This window comes from Podarcis pityusensis (assembly GCF_964106645.2).
Source record: "Podarcis pityusensis genome assembly, chromosome: 2".
In the NCBI taxonomy this organism is placed as follows: Eukaryota; Metazoa; Chordata; class Lepidosauria; order Squamata; family Lacertidae; genus Podarcis; species Podarcis pityusensis.
In genome coordinates, this window is record NC_138029.1 from 32,068,647 (window position 1) to 32,082,322 (window position 13,676).

Sequence of the window (13,676 nt, forward strand, 5' to 3'; positions counted from 1 at the left end):
AAGTAGTGAAATGTTCCAAGTGCTCAGCACAACTGGGGATGCAGTTCTTTTTTTAAAAAAGGAAAAAAGTATGAAAAAATTATTTGATGTCATGAGGGATGACAACACAATTCCACACAGCAGGCAGAACAGCAACATATATGCTAATTAAAGAAAGACTTACAAAGGTAGAAAATATCCATCCAGTGCGGGAAGAAGGCATCAGAAGTGCAAACTTGAGGGAAGTTACTTGGATTCCTTGCAACAAATGGGTAATAATTGCGCAAGTATTGTGCTAAAATGGATTGTCTGGGAAGTCCCTAAGAGGAAGCAAATTTGTTTTTTTTCTACAGCAGGGAAAAATGGTACATTCACTGCATGAAATCAACCAAGCCTCAGTCAATTCAGTCAGCAACAGGAAACAAATCTGCCAGTCTAAATTTAGTGAGTAATATCATAGGAACCAGCCTCTTTAAAGATGTTTATTGGTCATATACAAAATAAAGAATGCTTCATATCAACAAACATACACTATATACATAAATAAATTAACAACACCTCCACTGGGGCTGTGGCAACAAATCCCCAACAGTTATCAGATATCTACAGATTGAAAAAGGACAATAATTTAGCAATAAATACTGATTAATTCATTGGGCTCTCCCATTGTATAGAAGAGCCCCAGGACTTGACAATATGCTATTACACCCCTGGCACATAGAATTAATCTCCAGTTTTATTAGCTTTGGAGACTGAGATTTATTTATTTATTTATTTATCAAAATACTCCTCTTCCCCCCTTTTTAAGAAACATTTTAAAGCAGCAGTGTAGTTCTTATATCAATATGTTGTAAGGACTATCCTCAACATCTGGAGGTTGGGGAGGAAAAGTCCTTAGCCCGTCTCATTAAGTGCTCTGAATATTCTTATTTGTATTGTTTTTCTCCATAATATTCCATTTTGGCAAAGGGTGTAATAAACTCAGAACAAACTGCAGGTGAGGGCAAGAGCAACGACAAGTAGGATTTGTTTTGGAACTCTCTGAAGATAACAACCCCCCTTGCCTTAGCCAGACAGTAACATACCTTCATTGGGAAAGAGGAGACTATTCACTTCAACTGCTCAGTGTTCATACAGGTGACAGCCACAAGTGTCCGGAGCTTGTATACATCAGATAGCGGGAGAGGAAAACATAAATCCTCATCTCTTGGAAGAACCTGCCTGACGGTCACAGCAAGACTGCCATGAGATACTATCCTGGTCTCTCAACATGGGGAAGAACCTCTGTTTTAGCAGCCACAGCTACCTGCTACTGCAGGTATCAAAGAAAGCAGCAATGTTATCAAACAGGAAATGACCTTCCTGTGCATTAGCATTTTTTCTGACAAAATATAGCTTGAGACATCAGGAAGGTGTGTGTGTGAGAGAGAGAGAAAGGGGGGCTTGTCAATAAGTGCTTGCGTTTTCCAGTGGAAGGGAAGGCAAGATGCCGCTGGAGCTCAGCTACAATTCTGAGTGCAGCTTCATCAATACACAGGATGCCAATCCTGTTTAAAGGTAACATATGAAGAAAGCGTAGAATCATAGCCTTGGAAGGAACCTCAAAAGTCATCTAGTCCAACCCCCTGCCAAGGCCAACTTGCAACATCTCTGGAGTGTGCCAAGGGCACAAGAGATGCAAAAAGGAACACCTGACACAAGGAATGCATGACTTTTAAGCATGAATGCATGTGATGTGTGTATCCATGTATCTATGCACTCACACACTCACAGCTATCCAACCTGAGGGCACATTCCCCATGCGCAAACGCTGAGCAATCCCCACCCATGCCTAAGTGTCAAATGCCCTAGTCCTAGCCTGCAGTCTTGCTTGCTTTTTCCAAAGCAAAATAATTGTTCCATAATCAAAGAGATCACTTTTACACAATTCACCACGACATAAAACAAGCCCCCCTCCCCCTCCCCGCCACAAGCCAGCCACATGTGGGCGGAATTATACTTCACGTATTTGCTCTGCAGCTAAGTAGAAAGCAAAGCTCCCCACCTGTTGCATCAAACAAAATGCCCCATAATAAAAAAGGAGAAATAAACACACAACACCCTTCACAGCAGAAAAACCAAACAAACAAGCACCTCAAAAACAAGAACCATCACACTCCGAATTCTATATACCAGAAAGAGAAATCAAGGGGAAGGGCTTGAGAGGGGCACCTGGGATGGAAAGAACTCATAAACAGTAGGAGACGGACTGAAACTGGGTGAAGGAAGATGGGAGGTTTGAAGGGCCCCTTGAGTGTTGGAAGATTCATCACTTTCATTTCAATCCTTCCCACTTTCCAAAGCCAGAACATGCCTGATAACACACCTGCTGTATTCAAGGTGATGCACCTGCAACTTCTTCCAACAAACCCAGCTGTGGACAGCGTCTCACCTCTTTAAGCCTCGGAAAGGGCACGAGTTGCAACTCTAGAGGAGAGACTTTCAGTAGGAGCCCTTCTTGCTATCCAAGATCTAGATGGAAACAGTAGACAACCCATTAAGAGGAAGCAGCAATGGAAGCCCGGCCAACTCCAGAAAGCTGTTAAGAACTGTTCTGGACAATATGTCCATGATAAAAGTCAACAAGGTATGTTGAAAAGAAACTTCTACCCCAGAAAGACAGCCCCACTCAATCACTTTCTCATACAAGCTGTGTTTAAATATCAAAGTTACCACCAAAGGTGTCGTCGCCCTGCTTTCCATGGAGCAGTATACAGTACAGAGAAGCACACCAATGCCAATGGAGAGGCAGGCGGAGGTCAGACAGCTGACATTCAAGAGTTGTTGCTCATCAAGAGAGCATGGCAGCCCATGGAACTGCCCTTCATGTGACTCTCAAAAGCCAGCTATGACGTGACCTAAGATTTCACTTCACACACACACCCCACCTCTCGCTTGTCAGTTTGGTGACCAGGAAACCCAAGTTACGTGCTATTATGGTTTCTCAGTTTGACAAGTTTGCATAAATATTGCTTCCTCAGATTACAACTGTTTGGTTTTCACAGAATTTGGATTTCTTTGGCAAGGACTAGAAAATGGAAGGCAATAAGGGGAAGAAAATATGCACAGCTTGAAGATGGGAGGGAAAGATGTACAGAGAGGTAGAAGGATTAAAAAACAATAAAAGGTAGGACAGCTCTGGACCCAGCAATCCTACATAATCAATCCTCCAATGGTTTCTAAACCTTTTAAACCAGGAGTGAGAGACATAAATCCCTGGGGCTTTACCAGACCTTACAAGCCCACATCTGACCCACAGCAGCCCTAACATACTCCATACAATTCAATCTTTTTCAGGTCGGACACCTAACAGCCTTAGTAGAGGAAAGGTGCTGCCTTGCCAATAGCAGCCTCTTACCTATTCTTTCTAAATATGCAGGATGGAGTAGCCAATATGATTTTTGGTGGAATCTCCAGCAAAGCTAAGTGTACATCCACACCAGAGCTCTTTTGTTATTTAACCCCACCCTGCTCTTTTTCCATTTGCTCTTCCTTGTTCCTGTACTGCCAACTGCATATTTGCAGTCCACACATTCAAAGGGCAGCAGAAAAGCACCCCAGGTTGCCATGTCAAAAGAATGGTTGCGATATTTATAAGAACCACTGGTGTAGAGAGCAGCCCTGTCTTTACATTGCAAACAGCAAGCTTGCAGTTGGAGAGAGATCAAGAAGAGGACTTTCGACAACTAATCCTCATTTAAAGCTTTCTTTCTTTCTTGCACCTAGGAGATGTTCTAGGCAGTGAAATTCTCACACTGAGTGGGTTATTCGGAAGATGACTCCGGGGAATTAATTTTCAGCAAACTGAGATGGAAAAGACATTTTCAATGGAAATTGTTGAGTGCTGTCCCTGGGTATCTGCTGGGTAGGAATTTGGCCCTTCAGCTTATACGAATTTGATCTCTTTGCTTCAAAATTGGCCATTAAGTTTTTCTCTTTAGCCGTAAAGGCCAAATCTAGTAGAATGTCAGTTTGAAAAGCCACCAGATTCTGTACTGCCCAGCCTGAGCTATGCAAGTTTGTCGATCCTGCTGGCAATATCGTAACAGCTGGAGGGTTCTAGTGTCTGCCAATTATAATGCTATTCTTATGCTGCTTCAGTCAAGATTTCTCAACGTGGTCTTGACTAGGACGCACTAGCTGTGCTTGCTCTGAAGAACACTGTTTTCTAGGCAAAGCCCCAAGTTTTAAGTGCACACCTAGAGAGATAGCCTGACAAATATATACTGCCAAATTCCCAACATGCTCCTCTTGATAATGGGATGACCACCTGCTCCCTGTGAACCAAACACTTCTGGGTAGCAGCACAGAAGACAGGGCAACTATTCTCCTCCTCTCAGAAAAGAGCAGGCTGCCAGAAGGTTCTCCTTTGGAGAACCTCGTGACCAGGCTTCCAACAACACTTTATGAGTATCCAGAGATTAAATAGTAAAGCTGGATTTTCCTGGGTCACACTGACAATCACACACTCATGAATCTCTATGGAGTTTCCATTGGCGCTTCCCAAGTAGTCCTCAACATGCCCAAGAGTAGAAAACAACAGCCAGGAGGTAAGTTGATGGTAGCATTGACAGCAAAATAATTTTTCCCAAGGAATGAACCTAGATGTATGCAGCCTGTGGCCCAACCCTAGGAAATACTGGAGTTAGTTACATTGCCAGCTCTACTAACTGATTCATGTTGCTGCAGCATGGGCAGTGGCCTCCTCTACCCAACCTTTTTTGACATGTTGGGACTGCCATTGGAGATCCACAGGAAAGTAAACTCTGTGATGCAAAGTGCCATGGGGGAAGGCAAGAGTGTCTGCCAGTTATAATTTATGGCAGGCATAGGCAAACGGCCCTCCAGATGTTTTAGGACTACAACTCCCATCATCCCTGACCGCTGGTCCTGTTAGCTAGGGATGATGGGAGTTGTAGTCCCAAAACATCTGGAGGGCCGAGTTTGCCTATGCCTGATTTATTCAGTTTCAGCAACACCCTAGAAGAGCCAATTTACCTCAGACTTCAGCAGCCGAGGAAGTGAGGCCATCATACACAGACAAACCTTCTAATGAGAGGATCGTCAGAAGGTCATTGGGAAATGCCCAAGAAAGCCCTGCCCTCAGCCCAGGAAAAGCAAAAAAAAAAAGAATGCTCACAGGACATCCACACAGCAAAGATGGCCATTGGCACCATCACATCACAGCGCCACACAAGACCTCAGAGCACAGACAACTAAACACAACAGGAACACAAAAGAAGCGGGTGAGGAGTTCAAGAATAAGTCACTTTTGGTACAATTGCAAAAAGATATCAAACAGGACTAGCCTTTTTTGTCTCCCCCCCCCCTACATTATTTATAAATAAAAGTCTGATAACTCTTTATAAAAAACAACCTTGGAGCCACAAAGACTTAGCGAGAAACTTTTAAAATTTGCTTTTCTTTTTCTTTTCTTTTAAATTAGCAAAGTCTCCAGGAATATGACAGTCAAATATTCTCACCCTTCTCAGGTTAAAAAGGAGACTATTAAATCCAAGTTGTTCATCCAGTTTTACTTTTGAGACTTAGATCATTTAAGAATTATTTCAAATGAATGTTTCTCTCTTAAATAAAGGGCTATTTAAAACCACATAGACTTGTGTAAACCATCACACTAGAGACACTTGATACTCTCCAAACACAGGAAACAACTAGTGATTTTGGTCTTGTTCAGTGCAACACATTAGGCACAAAACCGGCCTGTAGTCACCACGGTAGAACCTGCCTTTTACCTGACAGGCAGGCTACAACAGTGCCCATTCCTGGCTCCTTTCCCTTCTCAGCAGCACAGACACCAGGAAACTGCAGTTTTGCCCCTTCCCTCCCCTTTTAGGAAAAGTCCTAAGGAATCCCACCTTTAAACATAAAAGGCGCAACTAGATGTTAATATAAACATGGTTACACAAACTACCCCCATTATAGCCACTGATACCAAGCAATTTACAAGCAGCAGACTGGACAGCTGACACACAACCCTGGAAGAATGGTATAAGTCATCACTGACAGCAGGTCTTCCAACTTTCTATGACCTCTGCCCTCCCCCCTTTGGGCGATTTCTCTCCCCAAGAATTTATTCCATGCTGCTGAGAATCTCTTTGGCTAGAGTACCGAGGTCCTTCAGTCTCTGTCCCCAGAATACCTCTGGGTGGAAGGTTCTGCTCACACAGAAGGGTTGCATTACCATCAGTCACACCAACCAGAACAAAGCTAAAAACAAAGGGACTGCAGTGACAAGCAGGCCAGCGTGTGCCTGTGTGGGCTAGGCCATCTGGGAGAGGGTTGTGCTTTGGGGATTCCGGATGAGCTTTGTGCCTAACTGCCCTGCACACACAAGCCCAGGCAGTGCTCGTTTCACTAAGACCGGGCGTCCGTTTTGGATTTCACTATTGTGATGACGCTGGTGGTGGCAACCTTGCCGGGCACAAGGGGCCCCATGCTGGCGGCAAGGGGGCCCCGGGCAGGGGTGACAGGGCTCCGGGCCACGGTCCGGGCGAAGTTCTGCAGCGCCTCGTACTTGGAGCGCAGGGCATCAAGTTCCATTTTCATGCTGGCATTCTCCGAGGCCAGTTTCTCCACCTCCTGCTGAAGTTCTGCCTTCTGCTTCTCCAGCTCCTCCTTCTGTGTCACCCTCTTGACACGGCAGCTAGCGGCGTAACCCCTGTTCTTCAGGGTCCGCCGGCGTTGCTTTAGCTGGATGATCTCCTCCTTGGACAAGCCCCGCAGATGCTGGTTCAGCTCCCGCACAGACATGGTCACCAGCTCTTCATCTGTCAAGCTGGTCCCATTCTCACCTGGCTCCCGCTTCACCTGTGGGGACACAGAAGGGAACACATGTATCACGGGAGCTCTGGTAGTGTCCACGGACGGCTCAGCCCCACTCGTGCCCCATTACCTTCAAGGCTTTGTTTCCTTTGTTGGGGGTCGTCATAACACGCAAGCCTTCACAGTCAGATTCTGCAAGAAAAGAGAACGGCCAGAGGTCACCATCAAACTCAAGATCCTGAGCCCTCATTTACAGATCCCTACTTATCTGGCTCAGGAACCAGGCAGGGAAGTGGGCAGGGCTCCCTGCTGGAACGAATCCTTATGCGCTCCACACAGCATGAACCAAGCAGAGAGACTTACAACAGCTCCTTGCCACCTCTGTCCCTACCAGCCCCACAGTTCTCTCTAATACTTGAAAGCAAATGGCGGGGGGGGGGGGATATTAAGAACCCTGGGAGGAGCCAGAGCAGGATGAAGCCACATTTAAAAATAGCCTGGCAGCCAGGGTCCTGCACGCCTGTGCCGAGCCAGTCATGCTGACTCAGCATACTAACAGCCTTGCTTACAGTACATGCTTCGTAGTATAACCAAGCAGGAGAGTTGTAGCCCAAGAGGCTTGCCAGGGAACCAGCCTGTCTCTCTTTCCATGATTGGGCTGAAAGCTACACGAGCTACGATGACACCCCATAAACTAGAGAGTTTGTGTGGGAGCAGTCTTCATAAATACTCCTATGACAGAAGCTCGTGCATATGAATTGACCCAAGCTGTCTCAAGTGTTTCTTTGTCTGGGAAACAGAATAGCAAGACACAGGGGGTGGCGGGCAGGGAAAAGAGGGAATGATAGGGAGCATACAGGCTCCTAGAAAACTGCCCCAACCTAGTGCTCTCCAGATATTTGCGACCTAAGGGACTCAACATTTGGGAGCCATTTCTGGGTTGGAGGAAATGCACAAGAGTGTGTGTGAGAGAGAGGGGGGGAGGGAGAGGGAGAGGGAGAGAGAGAGAGAGAGAGAGAGAGAGAGAGAGAGAGAGTGGACAGTTAGTAGATGGGGTTCAAATAAATAAATAAATAATAATAAGACTACAAATTCTATAAGATACATCCAGCATAGGCAATGTTTAGGAATTATGGGACTGTAGTACAGGGTGCAAGATTAGGGAAGGCTGGCTTACTGGTTTCATGTCACTATGTTCTAAGCTTCCAGAATGTGTGTCGCTAGAGAAATCTATGCCAAATGCAACTTTAAAAAAAAAAAGTTTAAAGATTCTCAAGATTCCAGCAATTATGATTTCAGAAATAAGCCTGGGAAGTGTAATCAGGTTTTTATAGTTAAAGCTCAGGAAATCAGAAGGCAAATTAAAGAACCCACACTTTTACATTTAGTAATTTTACATCCATTGTGTTAGTCTAGCGAGAATAAAATTCAGCGTTGCAATGCCAGAATTCACAAGACACATGGGACAGCAAGTACATTTGCAAGCAAATTTTTACTGCCGAGTACATTATTAGAATGTTCTTTTTGAAACCAGCAGACAAAAGTGGATTCATAAAAAAGACATCACATACAGACATGCCTTGGTGTAGCTGTCGGTATATGCCAGAACAGTCTACCACATACCACAAACAAAAAAGAAAGCAGAATCCTGTCGTGCTACTCTTAAGGCTTAATCTGGAACTTTATGCAACACTAGTAATGTTCTCCTGCAGAAGATCTGGGATTGCAGCAAGAGATGAGTCGTGTCTTACAGGTCACATGCATCCCCAAAATGCACACACACTAGGCATCATAAATACTATACCTTTGGCTACTTGTCTGGAATAGTTCAGAAGCCACGGTTTTTCCCTAAGCAAGAAGAAAATCTGCTGGTGTGGCCAGGACTGTGTCAGGGACAGAGGAGTCACTATGGGCATCCAGACAGGGATGTTTTTACATCCACCTCCCACCAGGCACATCATCAGCACTTACATGGCATAATAAATGCCTCTCCCACACAGCCCATGTTCTTGTTTGTTAAATGCATAAAACATCAGTTCACATTTATAGCAGAGAATTAAGACAAGCTAGTGTCAGCAAAAGCCAAGGAACGGTCCCCCAGCAGCACCCCCAGAAGGGATGGCTTCAGCGCTTTCCAAGATCACTAATAGGCCAGCAACAACTCTGATATTCCTAGAGCACCGAAAACTGCTGACAAGCAAAGTGCTTATGCCCAAAGGATATGGCTGTGGTCACTGATTAAAGGCTTACTGCACACTAACACAGTGGGTCCCAACTGTCTTACTAGAGGGACCTACCAACTTATTTTTGTCTTTAAAACTGACAAGTAGGTTCCAAACAATTACTGATCTCGAAGGAAAATACACTTAGCTTGCTGCGCTATAACATCCAAAACCTGATTGCAGGCAGTATTGGGACTCGCCATTTGGGAGTCAGCATTCTAAAAATACGTGGGGGAAAGAGACATTAATTGCTAGTTAAGTTTTTTAATTCAGAGAATAGACTACGAGGAACACAGTATTGCCATCCCCCAAAACACAATTGCAACAGGGCAAAGGCTTCCCTCTGTCACCACAGTAATGCTTTAAAAAATCATGTTCTTTCAATACTGGTAAAATAAATGCTACAGAATGCACAAGTATGCCTCTCAACAGTATAACCCTTTGCTTTCATTTTTCTGACTTTGCTCCATTTAAAAACCATGTGCAGTTATAGGTCTCCAGCAGCAGAACTGTAAACGAAAGTCCCCCACTCACTGAATAGCCACAGTACTAGAACTGATACTCAAAACACAATCTCCTTCTCCAGTTATAGGATTTTCTTTTGAGACATGTGAGAATGGATTAGGCATCATTGCAAGCATTCATGTGAGAATGATCTGAACATTTCTAAAGTACAGAAACTGCTTAAGCAAAGACCCATCATAAGTTTGTAAATCCAGCAGAAGTAAGGAAATAATAAGATTCACCATGCCAAGTATAAGTGATGTTCCACAGATATCCCAGGAAAGAGATACTTAGTGGAAGAGAAAATACGCTTAGTGCCCTGCCCAGCCAACTCAAAAATGTCTTTCATAGGGCAAGTCCAGGACTCTAATGTCTAGAGATCAATGCTTAGAATGCGAAGTTACTTATTATCATCAGGGAAAAGAAGAGATGATATAAAGGCTGCCTGGAAATAATCTTTAGTGCTCATAGTTCTCTTTCATTGCACAGGAAATTATTGGGGAAGTCTATGTTGTGAGAAAAAGATGAGACACAGCAAAAAAAACCTCAGTCACTCTGATGGGTCAAAGTATGAAGATACTTGAACTCATCTTTGTATATGAGACTTAGGCATCTTAGTTTCATCAGAAGGAGTAATGTGTGCTGCGTCTGTGCCTAGACAAGCACAACCTTCATTACTAGAAAGATTTTAAAAGGCCAAAAGAGGGCAGTCAAGAAGTGGAATCCCTACCAAACTTAGCGTGTTCTGTACCCAGCATAAATTGGGATGGCACCAGACCCTTCTGCAGTCCTGACTTGCTGGCCACAGAAGGACTTATTAACATCATGCAAGGAGGACGGCCGGAGAGAACTGGCATCCAGACAGAGACAAACTTGGTCTAACTCCCCAGACTGCTGATTTCTCAGCTTTTTGACAGCTTCCCGAAGAACGATCACACTGGAAAGTGCCAAGTGCGACGGCTGCAAAGGGAAAAAGTGCAACCTCGACACATTTTGCCAAGCTCAAAAGGCCTGCACTCAGCACAAGCACCGCCAATTCTTCGCTCACAACAGAGCTGACAGCAGAGCGCATGATTCAACACAGGCCCCATTCTCAACATTCCTGATTCACAGAGCTGTGCCATCAAACTAGTGTAAACATGGTGACGTCACCCATTCCAGGAGCAGAGACAGCCCCATCAGAGGAGGCCCAGCTGCAAGGGATGAGAAAGGAGATGGGCATGACGAGAACAGCAACGGGAGGCTTTTCAACAGGTGAAGTAGGAACAGTAGTTTCAACACTACACTGTACATATCTGCAAGTATATGACTTTCATGTGTTTTATGAGGGCTTGTCTATATATAACTTCTCAATTATGAAATATTTAACCTGAAAGTAGATGCTTACCCAGTTAAGACTTCAAGAAACATAGAGTCACTAGAGAATTCTGTCTCCTCAAAGCAGACCTGACTGGCCCCAGCAAGATCCCTGCTATGCTTAGAAAGTGCCTCAGAACTGCTGTTTACACAAATTTTCTTCTTACTCAGCAGAACTGAAGTAAAGGGGGCCAAAAATCAGTAACCTGACCTCTTCCTACCAGACTGCCAGACTCCTTAGTTATGATCACTGAGGAGCTCATCGTATTTATACTTAAAACTGAGCTTGCTCATCTCTCTCCACACCTTTGAATCATTATTTTCAAGTACTGTACAATGCTTCTAGACAAGGCACATCTATTTTGCTTCCTATTTGCCACAAGCTTTGTAAGTAACTGCAATTATCTAAATATCCAAGGGATAATACATTGTCCAGGTTGCCATGTCAGACACCCAGAATGAGAATCAAGACAGCTGTTCATCATCTCCTATCCTGCTACAATGAGACCAGGAAAGAGACATGCTACGCATCAGTCTGTTAGGAACACTAGGTTTGAAGTATCCTTTTACAGAGAATGGAATCAGACTAGATTAACTTTCTCTGTCCTTCTAACATTACCGTTTTAGAATTAGAATCAGTTTGTGGAGATCTCCGTCAAAAGGACATCAAACCGCAGCTAGCTATTGTCACACAAACCATCTCCATATAATCACAATCTAAATATCTATGACATACTGATTAAGTTGCCCAGTCCCCAGTAGCCAAGCCGCTCTCAAACTGGCAGAGGACAGATTGCCCTCCAGAGTTGTGGCTGTAGACGATAGCATGCTTCAGCTAGCTTCACTGTGGGAACTTCACACAAGGGACTCAGGGTAGGACAGCATGCACTTGTTGCACAGACGTGCTCCATTATACAAATCAAGCAGAGCTGTGCAGGCACAAACAAGGGAATCTGCATCTCTGTGCCCTTCCCACTTCAGTGTGACAGCATGCCAAGCACCTTCACAGAGTCCTTGAGGACATCGTGCCTGTCTGACAAAGACGGCATAGACAAGTAGCAGCAATTTCCATAAAGGTATTCAGGAACTACCATTTTACAAAGTCTATAAAGCTAGCCAAAACAGTAAAGTTAAGACCTACATGTACAGAGAGAGCGAGCACTGAGGACACGCAAGCAGACAGGGCAAACATACATACTGGCATAAATCTACAAGCACTTAGGAATAGGTCTCTTACAAAAGTTCTGCCAAGTAACCCTTTTTTTCTCTCTCTCTCCCTCACACACACACACTCCCCACATACAGTTACTTCTGTCCTAATGCACATAAACTGCACATGGATATACACTGTATGACATATGCTCAGAAAGCTACAGTTGTCACAACATTTTGAATGCAGGCAAAATACAGACAAGTAGCAGAGAGGAAGAATCTCAGGTGAATCCCCTTCCCAACCATCTCCTGAACTTGCACCCTTCTCTGCCTTATCGCCAAGTGAGAAAGTGAGTCAGCAAGTCACCCTCTCTCCCCCAGCTAACCCTTTTGACAGGTCCCATCAGCCGGTCAGCCCCTACCTCCCTTTGTGCAGCATATACCTAGTGGTGACCTCATGTTGATGAGTCAGCAGTGTCTGGGCTCTGCACACAGTAGGCTGTGCCAGGGGATGCAATGGGGTGATTTAGATCGCCCCCCCTCCAATCCCAAATACTCTCTACATATTCCCCTTCTTGTGCCCCACCCCACATAGACTCACTCTTTCCCCCACCCAGACACCTGATGAGTCAGCACGGCAAGCCCTTTAACATTAGCAGACATGGCTGCACATCCCTGGAGACACACACAAGTGTGTAGGGAGCAGCTCCCCCCCCCCCACTCTAGGCAGGGGAGAGGGCGCACCTGCCCGAAGAAACGGAATAATAAGGTGCCCAACTACTTTTTCATCCCCACTACTTGAGAAGCAAACTCAACAACAATAAGGATCGAGGCAAAACCGGGGGTGAGGTGGCAATGGCATTTCTCTCCTCCTAACGACAGCGGTGGGGAAATAAATACGGCCACCCACGCCGCAGAAACCCCTCAGAAGGAAAGAAAGGGGGGAAGCCACCCACCCATCTGTCAGCAACAGAAAATGAAGTCAACGAGCAGAGGAGAAGAAAGGAGGTGGGGAAACGAAGATCGGCTGCTGAAATACGGAAGCCCGCTCACCTAGACCCACCTATCCCTCCCCCCACACTATATTATCATTATCTCTCTCACACACAGGCGCACACACCCGAGCGCACCCCCCCCCCCGAGCGCGCCAGAACATTCCCGGGTGGAAATTGGGGAGGGGGGCCCATGCTCCTGTCAACAGAAGTCTCCACCTACATTGCAAGAGTCGCTTCTTCAGATAATAATCATGAAAATAAATAAACACCGTGGAGAGAGAAACGCTGAACTCCACGGCGCCCGAAATTCCCGGGCGCAATTGGGAGAGCGAGAGGCAGGGCTCCCCTAAAAAAGACCCCCCTCCCCGCTTCTATGTCAGACGCGCCCCCCCCCCCCGCGCTTATTAATGCTCGCTCGCTCGCTCCCTCCCTCGTGGAGAAGGAGGGGGTGGCGGCGGCGGCGGCGCTGGCTTGCCTTCCTCCCTCTTCCCCCAAAGGTGGAACCCGGGGCTCCAGGCCGCCCGCGCAGTCTCTCACCCTCTCCGCTCGGTGCCGCCGGGGGAGGGGGGGAGCCGGGGCGGGGAGGGGGGGAGGCCGCCACGCAGAGAGGGACCGAGAGTCCGGGGTCCGCCGCTGCCGCCGCTCA

General features: G+C 45.8%; 1 protein-coding gene across 4 annotated transcripts; it reads right to left on the bottom strand.

The window, feature by feature from the left end:
• Window positions 1-447: 447 nt before the first annotated feature.
• On the bottom strand, window positions 448-13,642 carry MAFG (MAF bZIP transcription factor G). Of its 4 annotated transcripts, none has more exons than XM_080994071.1 (3): window positions 13,568-13,642; window positions 6,932-6,993; window positions 448-6,846 (listed from the first exon to the last, which is right to left on the bottom strand). In XM_080994071.1, the coding sequence occupies exons 2-3, from the start codon at window positions 6,965-6,967 to the stop codon at window positions 6,394-6,396; spliced, it is 489 nt and encodes a 162-aa protein (XP_080850197.1). In that variant the 5' UTR covers window positions 6,968-6,993; window positions 13,568-13,642; the 3' UTR covers window positions 448-6,393. The 4 variants fall into 4 exon arrangements, with proteins under 4 accessions (XP_080850197.1, XP_080850199.1, XP_080850196.1 ...); XM_080994073.1 differs by lacking the exon at window positions 13,568-13,642 and adding an exon at window positions 13,251-13,398; XM_080994070.1 differs by lacking the exon at window positions 13,568-13,642 and adding an exon at window positions 8,606-10,890.
• Window positions 13,643-13,676: the final 34 nt, after the last annotated feature.

What these genes read in the sequence shown, in the direction of transcription:
- MAFG (XM_080994070.1), bottom strand. Translation starts at nt 8,762, where the DNA reads ATGATGTGCCTGGTGGGAGGTGGATGTAAAAACATCCCTGTCTGGATG. An exon ending in TTCCAGACAAGTAGCCAAAG is followed by an intron (nt 6,994 to 8,605) that starts GTATAGTATTTA and finishes CTTTTCTTGCAG; the next exon opens with AATCTGACTGTGAAGGCTTG. An exon ending in AAGGAAACAAAGCCTTGAAG is followed by an intron (nt 6,847 to 6,931) that starts GTAATGGGGCAC and finishes GTGTCCCCACAG; the next exon opens with GTGAAGCGGGAGCCAGGTGA.